We start from the raw sequence: 16192 nt of genomic DNA, 5'->3' as shown, positions 1-16192 counted from the left end.
TATATATATATACATACGTATCTATAAATGTCAAACATGTTCCAGACTAATTAGACACCCATCATAAATGTCAACAATGTCAACATTTCTGATAATGTTATCAGAATTTTCTATTTTCTTTATATATATATATATATATATATATATATATATATATATATATAATATATATATATATATATATATATATATATATATGTACATATAAATTTCGTTTATCGAATCCCAATCTTAATTTTCAAACGTTGCCAAATGCTTTTGGCAAAACTTCCAACTTATTCCAATTTACTTTATAATTGCATTTTAGAATCTGTAGAAATCTACAAATATCATAAAATACAAATCTAGTATCATAAAATATCACGTCTCAGGGCTAAGCACACATATATGTTGCAAATGGATCAATAAACAACTGTTTTTCTTCATTCCAGATCAGTTCACCTCAAGAAGTCACCAGTAAGGATTGGATTGGAGTAAATGATGTTGCTACTTCAAAAACCAAAAAAAAAATATTCTAAATATTTGGATGCCCTTGAAAATACTCTGTAGCACGATTTGCTACAAATCTCCAAAAATATTTAAGTTTTGGAATAAAACCAAAGGGAAATACCAGAGTCTAATGCTGATCAACAGTTGTAGATCATCATCAAACTGGAGATATATCTATATAAATTGGTAAGAAGAAATGATCCAGACAACTTTCAAAAAGAACAATTATCAATCTACACTTGCCGATTCTTTGTAGCACAATTTGCTACAAATCTCCAAAAACAATTAAATTCCGACATAAATCCAAATCCAATGCCAGAGTCTAGAGCTGACTAATAGTTGTAGATCATCATCAAACAGGAGATATATCTATATAAATTGGTGAAGAGAAATGATCAAGACAACTTACAATAAGAACAATTATCAACCTTGTACAAATTCTAAAAATGTCAATAAGATTGACCACCAGCAAAACATCAACCGTGTTCAACTTTGCTGAAAAGAGACTATAGAACTTGTTGGTACAAGTTAAAAAGTCAGCATAAACATACCTAAAACTAACATTTCACCAAAACAACCTGGAATTGGTAATAGATATCTAAGAAAATCCATCTCCTAGATCACCACAATAACAGTAACATCAACATAATCCATATTCTAGTTCATCACCATGGTTTAGAAACCATAGAATGTATAGAAACGTCCAACACAAAATCTTGGCTAAAACACACAACCTTCTATAAAATCCAACTTTATCTACTGTCTATTTTCCAAGATGAATCTTTAAACAAAACTATGTATCTACAACTATTCCCACCATGACAACTCAACCAGAAGCTCTCCTTCAGCAATTTGAACCAACCAGCGCAATTTTCTTAGAAGTTTCTAACGACATCCTGGTCTACAGCGAGCAAATCATCGACACAAACTTAGAAATGCTGGAAAAAAGTTACAAGTACATAAATGATACCGTGACAGAAGCATCATCATCCATTGTAGTTTTGGGAAGTGGTAGAAGTTTTTTGGATACTAAACGATTTTTAGATGAACAACATACTTGGCAGGAGTTGGTATTGATTGTTCTGCTTTGTTTTATAATTGTCATCACTGTTATTGGGAATACTTTGATCATCACATCAGGTAAGTTGATTGATTAGTGTGCATAATTTTTGGTACTTAAATTTGGTTTCACTCTCAGTGTTGACTACAAGAAGACTACGCACTGTGACTAATTGCTTTGTGACAAGTTTGGCGGTTGCTGATTGGCTTGTTGGTATATTTGTGATGCCTCCAGCTGTTGCTCTACACTGGGTTGGTAAGTACTCCTCTGTCTATCACCAGCCTGGGTACCAATCAAGAAATTTACCAAATTATGTCTTCTTTTATCTTTTATCTAATTATGTTATCTTTTATCCAGGAACTTGGCAACTAGGATGGGTCCTGTGTGACGTTTGGATATCCTTGGACGTCCTGCTATGCACAGCATCAATTTTAAGCCTTTGTGCAATTTCTATAGATAGATATTTAGCAGTAACACAACCTTTAAACTACTCGCGTAGAAGGCGATCGAAAAGATTGGCACTGATGATGATCTTGGCAGTTTGGATCTTGGCTTTGGCTATCACTTGTCCACCGATCCTCGGATGGTAAATGATAAATGACACATCATACTTAACTGAACTAGAAGTTGATGGTTTTTCACTATGTACGATTTGTTTCTAGGTACGAGCCTGGAAGACACCAAGCCTTGGACTGCCGCTACAATCGCAACAGAGGCTACGTCATATTTTCTGCAATGGGTTCCTTTTTCCTGCCACTTTTAGTAGTCCTTTACGTATATGCCAGGATATCATGTGTGGTTGCCAGAAGACATGACAGACTTGGCGAAATGAGAGACAGCAAAAACCAGGTAACACCCAACAAAGCCAATAACTTCAACTGGTGCTCATGAATCTATTTTATCTTTAGAGACACAAAAGTTCCAATAAATCTGAACGAGAGATAGAAGAATCAGAAGCTGATGGAGGAACCTGCACGCCAATGACTAGAAAATTTAAAAATTTAGCAAATTTAACGACAACCAATGACAAAAATAATCAGTTTAACATAAAACCTACTTGTGAATGTCAACTGATGAACAATAAGATGATGCAGATGGATAACGTACAGGTAAATATAATAGACATGTGAATGTTAATGATGGATGTAGGATTGCATATCTTTTTTCCAGATGGTACCATTATCTCTGCACCAATCGACTTCTCCCCCATTACACAACACAACAAAACCTTTAAGGCAAAGAATTTCAAGTTTGAAAAGAGAAACTAAAACAGCACAAACTCTGTCGATTGTGGTCGGCGGTTTTGTAGCCTGTTGGCTGCCTTTTTTCGTCTATTATCTGCTGACACCATTTCTACCACAGGACAAAGTCAGTGATATGCTGATGTCGTTCCTGACTTGGCTGGGATGGATCAATTCGGCGATCAATCCTTTTATTTATGCTTTTTATAATGTTGATTTTAGGGCTGCCTTTTGGAGGCTGACGTTGGCCAGATGTTTTAAGAAGAGATAGCCTTAGGGAAATGATAGCCTTAGGCAAAATATAGCCTTAGGTAAAAGATAGCCTTAGGTGAGGAATAATTTTGCTGCCAGTTTTCCTAATTTGGCTGGAATGGATCGATGCTTTTATTTATGCTTTGTATAAAATGGATTCTAGGGTTGCTTTTGGAAGAAGAGATAGTTTAAGGTAAAAGATAGATGAGATGAGATAGGATTTGTAAAAATGTACTAGTTTCAGTATTTGTTTTGTGGGTAAGTATCCTAAAGCTATTTTTGAAGCTGTTGTTGGCCCAAAGCTTCAAACTTTAATACCTTTTGGATATCAAATGGAAATTTGAAATTTAAATCTAGTTTTCTCGTTCCTGGTTTAAAAAACCCACATTTTACAAAATATGTAACAATATTATATATTATTATGTTGTATTATTCACAAATAAAGACAAAATAGAGAAGTGAACTTCTTAGGATTTCTTAACAAAGTTTTTGCCGTTTTATTTGGAAATTTCAAACTATAATAAATCTGCCTAAATTAAGGGTTAGTGATAATATTAATAACTATAATAATAAGTTTTAGGCTTAAAATAAATGTATTATTATACTAGTCATTATTTTATAAGCTTTTAGACATAAAGATAAATATATTTAGAACTTAGATTATCTGTAAAAATTATCTAGTCGAAACATATACGTATTTTTATTTAATTAATAGTCATATGAAAATAAAGTAAAGTTATCGAGAACTTGTATGCATTTATTAAATATTTATCTTGTAACTTTTAAACAGGTCAACATTATAAGTAAAATTATGGAAAAACCTTAAATGTGGTCAGTTATTGTAATCGTCCAAAAATCAAAATTAATTTTTTTGCATATCTCTACGTTTCTGGCTTCTGAACATTTTGGCATACCTCAGAAAAAATGGATGTATGTATGTGTGTATGCAATTTTCTGTCGACGTTTTCGGGAGCACGCTCAACCGATTTGAATGATTCGAAAAGCATTCGATTCCTACTTATAGGGATTAGTGCTGATTAGTATTTGGGAAAATCGGTCCAGACGTTTTGGAGATACGAAGAAATTGAGTTTATGAGAGTACGGAGCATCCGATTTGAATGATTCAAAAAACATTTGATTCGTACTTAAGAGATGACGTCGTGATTGTTTTTTTACAAAGGCAGGTCTAGCCGTTTCGGAGATACAGAGCAAAGAGTGTAGAAAATGGAAACTAAGTTTTTGAGAGAACAGTGTATCCGATTTAAATGATTAAAAAAACATTTGATTCGTAATTAAGAGAAGACGTGGTGATTCGTTTTTAACAAAGACAGGTCCAGACGTTTCGGAGAAACGAAGTGAAGAGTGCAGAAAATGGAAACGAAGTTTTTGAGAGTACTGAGCATCCGATTCGAATGATTCAAAAAACTTTTAATTCGTAATTAAGAGAAAACGTGGTGATTAGGTTTTGACAAAGACAGGTGCAGCCGTTTTAGAGATAATGAGGTAAAAATGGCAGTTTTCGAAAAAACAAAGCTTCCGATTTGAATGATTCAAAAAACATTGAATTTGTAATTAAGAGAAGACGTGGTGATTAGATTTTGTCATAGGCAGATCTAGCCGTTTCGAAGATACGGAGATAAATATGCAAAAAATTGCTGTTTTTGAGAGAACAAAGCATCCGATTTGAATGATTCAAAAGCAATTAGCTTGTGAAGATACGATTAGATCGTAAATTTTACAAAATTAAATAATTTACAATAATGTCTAATATTACAAAGCCCCACAAAGATATTTGAAATAGTTCAAAAGTACATTTATTTATATAGTTATATATTATTAATATTTAGCTCATAAATCGTAAAGCATTCGATTAGTATGATTGTCGTAAACAAATTTATGCTGAAATATATAATCTATAATAATTTTAAACTATAATCTGAAATACTATTAAATCCATATAATACTAATTTCAAAATTCAAATTTACCGCGTTTTTATCTGCCATTTTGATTCCATTAGTTCCCTCAAATCGTTGCAGATAGCACTGTCATCGCTTTCAAATAAAAACAGTGATGTGTCAAAATAATAAAATAAATGTTTATTTTAATTTAAAAATTAGAATAAATGCTGTTTAATAATTATTATAAATATATATATAAGTTTTTAAATAAATAAAATGGATACAAATAAAGATAATACAATCCTTATTCAACGTGTCAATAAAATTTTGGAAACAAGATTGGACAATGATGAGGTTAGAATGTTGTACAAGTTAATTAATTTAATATTTTTATATATTTATTAATTAAACAACAGATAGATCCTAAATATTTCTCATAAACTATATTTTAAGCTTAATTTGTCATTCTCATACACCTCTTTTCAAAATTATCTTTTTTAACCTCACTTTTTTTTATCTGTCGAGCAATCATAAATAACTATAGATATTTATGAATTGAAATAGTTCTGAATTATTTCATATACTAACTCAATAGTTTTCCAAAAATAATTCCTAATAATTAGAACCATAATAAATATGTTTTTAATCGCAGGAGACTTTGGAAGCTCTCAAAAATCTATCGACATTTTATACAGAAAACACTGCTGATAATAGAAGGAACTTGAAGTATCAAATTCAAGAACGCACTTTGGCTATGAATGATGTAATAATAATATTAATAATAATAATAATATATATATATATATATTATATATTTATTTATTTATTTATTTATTTATTCATATGATTTCCATCCTTTGTAGGATTTTTTACAAGCATTCCGAGAAGTTAAACTAGCTCTAGACTCTGTGCTGGAAGACGTCAATAAAATAGACAACTCAGCACAAATTATGCAAGACCGATTAAATCAAACAAAAAGGCAGACCCATCAATTAATTGAGCAAACTAATAGTCTACAAGATGAATGGTAATGGTAACAGATATAATTTATATTTATATCTGTATATATTTTATATTTATATTTCTAGTAAGAATCTAGAAGCCCAAAGATGTGTAGCAGAAGCCTTTGTCAAACAATTCCAATTATCCCAAGAAGAACTCGATAGAATCTATGGTTCTGGCAAAAATGAGATGCCAATCGATGATAACTTCTTCAAAATCTTAGACAGGATAAAACAAATTCGAAACGAATGCAGAAGCCTCTCACAGTTTGGATTTAAAGTCATTTCTGATATTATTGACCAGATGACTATACATGAGGTAAGAGAAATTAACAGCCTTTTTATTTTATTGGAGTACCTGTCTATGTCTGGTTAAAATATATTGTTGGACTCATATAAATTAATAAGTCTAATACTTTTGTGGTTTTAGGAAGCTGCCTTAGAGAGATTACACCGGTGGACACAATCCCATTGCAGGAATGAAAGTGATAATCCACAAATTTCTCAATTAGTTCGAAGAGCTATGAATAAGTTGCAAGATCGACCAGTATTATTCAAGTGAGGATAAAGGATAATTATATACTACATTTTCGGACAACTGACAATATTTATCAGACAGCTTGTAGCATTTTCTATCACTATACAACAGTTTACAGCCTCCCCAGACAAATTACAACATTATCTGAAAGCTTGCAATATTTTCTCACAACATTTCCAGATAGGTTACAACATTTCTAAACAGTTTGCACCATTATAAGCTAGTTTACAACATTGTCAAACAGTTTGCAATTTTTTTGATAGAATACAACATTATCAGACAGCTTGCAGCATTTTCAAACAACTTACAACATTTATAGACAGCTTATAGCATTATCAGACAATTTCTTATAGCACTTGCAGACAATAAACAATATTTTTAGACAGTTTACAACGTTTGTACACAATATACAGCATTTTCAGACAGCTTCCTGCATTTTCAGACAGGTTGCTACTTTTTCAGACAGCTTACAGCATTTTTAAACCCTACACAAATTATTCAAAAAACTTGCAACTTGTTCTGATAGCTTATAACATTTTCAGACAGCTTACAATATTATTGGAGTGATTATTACATTATCAGACAGCTTGCAGTGTTTTCAGACTGCTTACATTATCAGACAATTCTCGCTTTGTTTCTATCTATTCAACAGTGCTTTCATAATCACTCCATGATAAAACAATTAATGCATCCTTATTGGAAGTCACTTTAAAAGTTTCACTTCATTTTTTTTTTTTTTTAGATATGTAATGGATGAATATAGCACATCCAGAAGAGCATTGTTAGTTCGTGCTTTTATAGATGCCATGACTGTTGGAGGTACCACAGGTAAATATAAAAGCAATAACTTCTGATATTCATAACAAAAAAATTTTAAATTATGATGGAATTTAAAAAATGGTCCCTTAACTCATATTTTTGGTTCACAGAGCCTCTGGAAATGCACTCACATGACCCTAAGAGGTACATTGGAGACATGTTGGCATGGTTGCATCAAGCGATGCCTGAAGAAAGAGAATGTTTGAATTCTTTACTTAAATGCTGTGACAACAATGGTAAAAAAATAAATAAATAATTATACATATAAATATATATATATATATATATATATATTCATAATTATTATATTTATTTATTTTCCAGATATGTCGGAGCATACACAAAGTGCTCTGTGTCACATTGTGGATGGTGTTTGTCATCCGTTGAAGATCCGGATACAAAAAATCATTTCCTCAGAGAAACAAACTGGTGTTCTGTACTCCGTGACGAGTGTTATAAGATTTTATCAAAATCTTATGAAAAATGTAAGTATAATAATAATAATAAAAAATAGTAGTCTGCTCGAAGACAAGGAATACCACAAAATCAATGATTTTCTTCCCCTTCCTTGTTTATTATTCCCACTGCAGTTTAATTACCATTAATTAATAATCATTAATTAATTAAGTATAATTAAATTAGTTAAGCTAGCTAATAAATAATCATTAATTAATTAAGTATAATATAAATATATATTTATTAAGTTCCCAAAGAAAAAGTTTATGTTTTTGCCAGAAAATCCAATTTGCTACTTTTATATTTCAATTCATTCTGAATCTTTTGACGCCGATATTCAAGAAGATATATGTGTCTAACAAAATCTGACCTTTGGTCAATGTTTTTTTAAAAACGGCTGAACCGATTTTATGAATTTTAAATCCATCAAATAAGTGGTTAATTATAGAAGTTTAAATGCAAGAAGATATTTGAAAGTGTTTTAGGATATCTAAATGTGTTTGAAAATATTTAGTAAAGTGTATAAAATATCCGGTTCAGAATGTTATGATATATACAAAATTGTCTAGAAATCATGCCTAGATAAAAATGTAAAAAAGTACTTAAACTTGTCTGAAAATATAAAGAAATTTATATAAATATTTATTTAAATCCTGTATTTCTAGTTCCTTTATATTTATGTGTAAAAATTTATAAAAGATTAAATTGGTCTAAAAATGTCTAGAAATGTTCAAAAATTTTTAAAATACGTGTCTTCAAATATCTAATATTAGATATATCTTAAAATGTAAACCTATATCTAATACTCTTTTTAAATATCCATAAATGTTTATAAAAGTTTCTTTTTATTAATTAATATTTTTTCTGTTGAAGTCTATATCGGGAGGAGTGTTAGATGCAACCTTAACAGAACTGATCGAGCAATCTGAAAAAGCTTATATGGCATCTTTGCAAGAATTAGTTAACGAGCAACTCAAAGCAGGTAAAATCACACCTGAACTCTAAATACTTGTTTATTGTAATACTAATATATATATATATATAATATATATATATATATATGTGTGTGTGTGTGTATATATAATTTACTTCTTTTTGTAGGTATAAACAACTCAGCACCCCCAAACGATTTATCTCCAAGTCAAAATGTGATAAAGCTCATGTCGACATTAAAAGAAATTCTATCAGTTGCAGCAATCACTGAAGCAAAAGAAGGTGACACCAAAAAGGTGATAAAAGTAGAACTAAAATTGCGTAAAGGAATTTGTTCTAATACTAGTAATATTGCAGATCGTATCCTGCGTCTTGGACCCCCTTTTAAGGGACATTACAGAGGCAGCATCACGTCTGTCGACAACTGATATGTCTGTGTATTTATTGAACTGTTTTTTCCACATTAAGTGCTCTTTGGCTCTGTACGAGCATACTGATGATAGACTTGAAAGGTAATTAGCAAAATCAATTGTATTTAAAATCAAAATCAATTGTAATTAAAATGGATTCTGGTTATTATTATTTACTTTTAGGCTGCAAGCCCAATGTGACGCCCAATTGGACACTTTAACATCAGAACAGGCCAGTTCTTTGGTGGTCAATTTATCACTGGGCCCTATTTATACAATTTTACAAGACCAGATTAATCCGCCACTGTCTAAAGTGCCTGGAATGGACGCCTCCAACTTGAAGATATTTGCTGTACGTAAATTAAACTTTGACCAACAATTTATTTTAACTTTTCATTAATCCATTAATTGGTTTCTGATTTATATTTCTTTCTATCTAGAATAAATTGGACAACTTAATAGAAATGCCAGAAGTTTTGTTGCTACCACAAGTCGGTTTGTTGATTAGCAATGCCCATAGGAAAACAATTCAGCAGAGATCCTTTGATGTGATCATTGCTATTTATACAAAGTTGTATGAAAGTGTTAATTTGCCTGAAAATGAATACAAGGAACCCAAAAAATTTGATGAAGAGTCCTGAGATTGTTAAACAGTTGTTGCTTGGTGAAAAATAATAATAGATTTATATATAAATATATGATTGTTAATCTAAACTAAGAGCCTCTTTTCTTTTAAAGAAATATATAATAATCCTTCTGAACATTTTGGCATACTTTAGAAAAAATTTATGTATGTATATGTGGTTGTTTGTGGACCAACCGATTTGGATGATTCAAAGAAAACATTAGATTTCTATTGATGGGGAGATGTGCTGACTGCCAAAATAGTTTGAGACTAATTTATAGTCCATAAATTCTGTAAAAATCTAACAAAAATGTGTACTTCCAATTCTTTGTCACAAAATTACATCCAAAATAGGATAAATTTGGCAACAACCAAGCCAGATGAAGTGGGTTTATTTTTATTTGCTTCTAAATCTCATGAAGGGAGATAAGAATCAAAATATATTCAGACTAATTTGCAGTCCATAAAATTCTCTAAAAATCTTTCTCACAACAAAAGTTTGTATGTCCGATACTTTTGTCACAAAATGGCGTCCAAAATAGAATGATAAATTTGGCAACCTCCAAGGGTAAGACAAAAAGTGAAAAAGACACTTCTCAATATCTTTGAAACTGATGATCAGGGTAAATAAATAGTCTTAGACCAACTTGTAGCCCATAAAATTCATTAAAAGTCTTCCTAACTTTAAAATATTCTTCAACCAACACGTTTGTCACAAAATGGCGTCCAAAATGGAACAATAAATTTGGTCACCACCAAAACAAGTCAAAGAGGGTGCATTTCTTGATATTTTCTTTAATATCTTCTAAACTGATGATCAGGGTAAAGAGTAGTTTCAGACCAACTTCCAAAATAGAACAATAAATTTGGCAACCTCCAAGGCTGGTCAAAGAGGTTTCTCAATATTTTCTCTAATATCTTCTAAACTGATGATCAGGGTAAAAGGTAGTTTTAGACAAACTTGTAGTCCATAAAATTCTTTAAAAATCTTGACTACAAAATGTCCTTCAACCAACACTTCTGCCACAAAACGGCGTCCAAAATAGAATAATAAATTTGGCAACCTCCAAGGCAAGCCAAAGAGGGTGCATTTCTCGATATTTACTCTGATATCTTCTAAACCGATGATCAGAGTAAAGAATAGTTTTAGACCAATTTGTAGTCCATAAAATTCTCTAATAGTCTTTCTCACTGCAAAACTTCCTTCAATCAACACATTTGTCACAAAATGGCGTCCAAAATAGAATGATAAATTTGGAAACCACCAATTCAAATTGAGGAGAGTATATTTCTAAAAATTTTCATTTTTCATATAAAAACTAATTAGAAATCACACTTGATTAAAACTAGGCACAAATTCACATCACAAATGGTCCTCGAGTATATAATTACACATAATAAATGGTACTCGATACATATTTTTAGTCATCGAGTCAACATTGCAAATAAATATTATTTGACAATTACAATTACATTCATCGAGAACTAATTGTAATACCCATTATATTACAATACTTGTTACAATTTTCCAGTCCTTGTGTAAACATTGTAAATAAACAAAATTTTTTACTTTTTTTCTACAGTTTCATATTCATCACAAAATTCTTGTTGGTTTTAAAATTATGTTCATCACTAAAACTATTAATTCTATCAGGTTGACTCACAAAACTTTTAGAACTTTTTAAATAATCATAATTAAATTCGCTGTTTTTTGTAATGGAATTCATTTTGATCTGAAACTGGACGTTTTTCTCTTGCACCTGAAAAATAATAATAAAATTAATATATAAATAATATAAATTTATGGTAGTAATTAAGATTTATGTTTGTACTAAAGGCTTACATTAAAAATTTTTAGTTTTCAATTATTTTTGTATAGTTTTTTTAATTCCAAAATTGACCATGTGGTTTTATTTACATTGAGAGGTTAAAGAGTGTTACCAGTGAATATTTTTTTAAATTTTCTATTATTTTAAAATTATTTAAATTAAATAAATCAAAATCTATATATTACAATTTATATACTATTTAATCATAAACAATAAATTATTAATTAGTAGTAAATTAAATTATGAACAAAAAAATGTGTTTCCAGTTTTTTTAAATTTTAATAGACTTGACTTTATATTTATGATGGATATTTTAAATAATATTAAACAAATTTGTTTAATATATCCATCATAAATATAAAGTCAATGTCATTTATTATATTAGAGGCTTCCAAAGATATTATTTTATATTGAACATAATTCTGTAACCCACAAGTTAGTCTAATACTATTTTTGGACATTAGTTAAAAAGATTTGCAAGAAAATATAGTAAAATTTACAGTACTTCATTTACTATTATGAAAGCTCCCAAATTTCAGAAGCAATTCTGCAGAAAAACTATTGGTCATAATTTTTTGGTACAAGAAAAATTCTTAGACAATATTATGGGCTACAAGCTGGTCTTGAACTATTTTTTACCATGATTAATAATTTAGACATTAATGGAACTAATTCATCCAATTTATCATTAATGTTAAAACTATAATTGCTAAAATGATAATGATTCCATAGAACCCATGTTTTTAATCTATACATTAAAACATATAGTTTTCTCCAATTATCATTTTTTTTTTATTACCAGTAATGCACAAACTGTCCCCGCCGTCCTGCGATCCGGCTCTGCATCGACTTTTATTTTTGTGTTTACACTGTGCAGAATCCTGGTCCGTGCCCACTCGAAGGTTTTGTATCTTTTTAACAATTTTTAGTGTTTTTTCTGAACAATCTGAAGGACATGGTTTACATGGGGGAAGACTAGGACTAGGTGGAGGACATGGTTCACATGGTGGTGGACTAGGACTAGGTGGAGAACTAGGACTGCATTGGGTTTCTTTTTGTTCGAATTTAGGAGGACTGAATTCGTCCAGGCTACAATCGTATTTTTTCGCCTGCACAAATGTTATAAGATTTCATTCTCAGTTTGCTGGTTTCATCTGAATGTTCATACCTAGAAGAAGAACAATTTAGTAAATTATTCAATTCTTTACTAATTTGTTAAATATAGATGGTTGAAATTCATACATCAGATCTCTCTGAAAAAGCAGCTGTTGTTTCATTTTGGCAACAATCTGGTCCTGCTGGAATAATTCACGTTCCAATAAAGTCTCCTCATGGTCATTCCTGATCTGATAATCCCTGTTGTGCACCTCCTGCTCCACATTCATCTGGTGAGCCTTGTACCTAAAAAAGAAGACTGTACTAACCAGCAATGGAAACCAAATCTGCATTACAATAAAGAGATCAAGCTAAAATTATAATATTTGTTTTGAAACATAAAGTAGCCACAAAACATCTAAATATCCATAAAACATTTACAAATCTTCATCAAGTCTGGGCTAGTAAAATATCCACAAAATCCATTGTGATGTTATACTTTATTAAGTTCACAATCCAACTTTTTTTTAATATCTGGTTAACAAATTAAACATAGAGTTGTTTCCTTTTCCCCTTACATAAACTGTTTCTCCCTCTTGATCATCTGGTGTCTCCTGAACTGTTCATGTTCCCACATCAGTTGTTCTCTGTGATGCAACTTCTGCTCCAATAGCAGCTTCTCTCTCTGGTACATTAGATCGACTTCTCGGCCGTGCAATTCGCGTTCCAATCTGCATCTGTCTCTGACTGATGGTGTTGCTACATCAACAGGTGGACAATAGTCTATAGTTTTTGGACAATCGTCACACCAGATTTGGGACTTGGCTTTTTTGGGCACCAACGCCGTGCAAGTATTCTGGAGTAATAGATAATAATAAAGAATAATAGTTTTTAGAATTTGAATGTACTGGACTCCTGGTTTGTCCACTTACCTCCTTGTGAGCTTCAAACTTAGGGTGACAACTAGTAACTTTCCTGAGTTCAGTAAACCTAGCAGACTTCTTCCTCACAGGCAGCAAATCTGTTGTTAATCTAGAAGGACTATCTATTCTACTTCCTGATGCTTCCATCCTACAAGTTACTGCAGCATCACCACAAGCATGTGGATGGATTTGAACTAGGTGACTTTGATTTGGGCATTCCTGATTTTGGAGAGCAGTCTTCTGGCAACACTGAGATCTATGAGCGCATTCGTGAGGTTGTCCAGGGGAAGCATTTCCAGGGCAAGGCTGTGATTGTTGATGGCATTCATCTTGTTGGGCATATGGGCATGGAGAACCACCTGAATATAAGAAATTGCATTATTGCAGTGCATTATTTTATCTTTGGGTGTATACCTTCGTTGGCGCAAGGTGTTTGGAACATTTGAGGAATGTTGTTCTCAAAAACTACAGGACAGGTGGTGGATGGAGATTCTGTAGCAGTGCATTCTCCAAATATTGGCATTGTTTTGGCAGGTTCAATTTTTTTCTTGAATTTTCCAAAAGGCAAGGAACATGATTTGTTATTACAATCACAATTTTCTCGACCGCAGTCACATTTTCTGAAAATAAATAAACTTAAAGAAAGGAAATAAATTATCATAGCATTTAATAGGATGACACCTATACACACAGGTCAAAACAATTCATCAGACTTGAGACATTTGGTAACATACATTAACTAAAACGTTTAAGGATGGAGTTGTTAAATGCAAACCTGCAAATTTTGAAACTTACTTGCAAAAAAGTTTGGAAAACAACAAATAAGCACATCCAAACATCAACAGTTTCAAAAATGGTATAATAACTCCAAAAGTAGCCAACAGGAATCTGTTTATTTTCAACTTGTGCTCCAGAATTATCAGACATCCCTAAAGAGAAACAAAGATCAACTTACAATTTGGAAAAAAAAACATCTTAAGCTTCTAATAAATTGTGAAGATTGGTATTGAACAACACTACTCATTTAAGTCAATAATATTAATTATCTTTATCCTTTACTATCTTTTACCCTTCTATAATTTGACGTATCGTCATTCACCAGAGCAGAACAATTATGTCCAGGTTTACAGCAGGAATCCATAGACTCTCCACTTAACGTCACAGAAGATTTAAAACGTTCCTTAAAGATTTCTTCATCAAATTGCGTAGTATCATCATTAAAAACCGGCTGCTTGTCCAAGGAATCAAAAAGTTGCACTTGAAATAGTAAAATCCAGCAAATAGTTTAGCATATATTGAGTATAAACAGAATTCAGATTGTGAACTTATAGATAAAGTAACATCAGAATGGATTTTGTGGATATTTTACTAGATAAAGATATGATTTTGTGGATGTTTTATAGATATTTAGTTGTTTTGTGGGCACTTACAATTTTGAGGAATTCTGGTGTCATCATGAAAAGGCCACCATTCACGTTTTGGGCGTTTTTTAGTGCCAAAATCTGAATAATTGTATCTTCCACAGCATTGGTAATCTAAAAATATACAACAAACTATGATGGCATATTGGCAAGTTAGAAAAATCTAGGTCTGGAGAACATTTTTACATCAAATCTCAGGTAATCCAATGGTAATTTTCAGGACAATTTACTTTTAAAACCTTATAGTTGTAAATAATATTTTTTAATTGAAACTGAATGTTATTATTTGTGAATTAAAAAGCGATTTAATTTGTTTTTCATTGGTTTTATTTACTTATTATTATTAAATATATATTTACCTTTATTCAACTGATCCCAAGCATTTACTGAAATTTCATCGTTTTTCTTATAAGCCTCCAAAGTTACATTAAAAACATCAGAAAGCGCATTCGGTCTCTAAAAAATATAAAAAGATTCAAATATTTGTCGATTTACAATAAAACATGTAATAAATTGTACTGCCTGAAGAGTTCTTTAAAAAAACAGAACAATAAATAATTTTGTTTAAAAGATTCAGATTCAAGTATTTTTTGTCGCGTGATTGTTTATTTATAATGTTGTTGACCAGATTTCATCAGTTTATGGTGGAATTTATATTATGCACAGAACGTCCTGAAAAGCTTCTTGAAAAGCATGCATCCTTAAAAACTTTGGATACTTTTTGAGATTGCTATTAATATCTTTCTATTTTTATAAAAAAAATCACGCCTTGAAGACAACTTCTTGAAGAAGCTTCTTGAGACAACTTTACATACTTTTTTGAAAACTAATTTTTACAAATTTCAACTTAATATAACCATTTTTTATAACTAAATATAAAATAAAATTGAACTTACCACTCTGTTATTATAATATCCGATAACCGAAGTTCCTATTTGAATTATCAATAAGATTATTACTAAAATTGCCCACTAAAAAATAAATTATGGATCAGAGATATGGATGCTAACTTAAAAAAAAATAGAATTTCTTGTTAATCAAACAAAATTTTAATAGTGCAATATATACACTTTTTTGACTTATCTGATTTCCTACTTTTTTTTTTCTTACCAATTTTATGAGACAACACCTTTCCAAGACTGCAGCAATGCATCCAAATAGACACAGTAAAAACATCAAGGCCCCGAAAACTAATAATAAA

At 30.9% G+C, this 16192-nt stretch overlaps 3 protein-coding genes across 3 annotated transcripts; 2 read left to right on the top strand and 1 right to left on the bottom strand.

The window, feature by feature from the left end:
- The first annotated feature begins 1307 nt into the window (after positions 1 to 1307).
- LOC113363035 (5-hydroxytryptamine receptor 1D-like) lies at positions 1308 to 3061 on the top strand. Its single transcript, XM_026605526.1, has 6 exons — positions 1308 to 1629; positions 1688 to 1804; positions 1907 to 2135; positions 2212 to 2398; positions 2458 to 2658; positions 2720 to 3061. The coding sequence occupies exons 1-6, from the start codon at positions 1308 to 1310 to the stop codon at positions 3059 to 3061; spliced, it is 1398 nt and encodes a 465-aa protein (XP_026461311.1).
- Positions 3062 to 5217: 2156 nt separating this feature from the next.
- On the top strand, positions 5218 to 9773 carry LOC113363034 (conserved oligomeric Golgi complex subunit 6-like). Its single transcript, XM_026605525.1, is given in 14 exon segments — positions 5218 to 5295; positions 5594 to 5704; positions 5805 to 5968; positions 6030 to 6261; positions 6373 to 6500; positions 7223 to 7308; positions 7410 to 7535; positions 7624 to 7784; positions 8629 to 8737; positions 8857 to 8984; positions 9046 to 9200; positions 9282 to 9450; positions 9539 to 9706; positions 9708 to 9773. Coding segments are annotated over 14 exon segments (1881 nt in total).
- Positions 9774 to 11418: 1645 nt separating this feature from the next.
- On the bottom strand, positions 11419 to 16131 carry LOC113363033. The gene is made up of 12 exons (XM_026605524.1): positions 16102 to 16131; positions 15888 to 15962; positions 15351 to 15447; positions 15001 to 15105; positions 14640 to 14827; positions 14366 to 14499; positions 13985 to 14190; positions 13580 to 13929; positions 13226 to 13503; positions 12761 to 12953; positions 12352 to 12661; positions 11419 to 11483 (listed from the first exon to the last, which is right to left on the bottom strand). The coding sequence occupies exons 5-12, from the start codon at positions 14709 to 14711 to the stop codon at positions 11419 to 11421; spliced, it is 1608 nt and encodes a 535-aa protein (XP_026461309.1). The 5' UTR covers positions 14712 to 14827; positions 15001 to 15105; positions 15351 to 15447; positions 15888 to 15962; positions 16102 to 16131.
- Between the last annotated feature and the right edge of the window lie 61 nt (positions 16132 to 16192).

The sequence above is a fragment of the Ctenocephalides felis genome, unplaced genomic scaffold (assembly GCF_003426905.1).
Source record: "Ctenocephalides felis isolate EL2017-DRISC unplaced genomic scaffold, ASM342690v1 CF-g0.4_SCAFFOLD_00845, whole genome shotgun sequence".
Taxonomy (NCBI): Eukaryota; Metazoa; Arthropoda; class Insecta; order Siphonaptera; family Pulicidae; genus Ctenocephalides; species Ctenocephalides felis.
The sequence above is the reverse complement of the archived record's forward strand: the minus strand, read 5'-3'. Positions and strand labels throughout refer to the sequence as shown.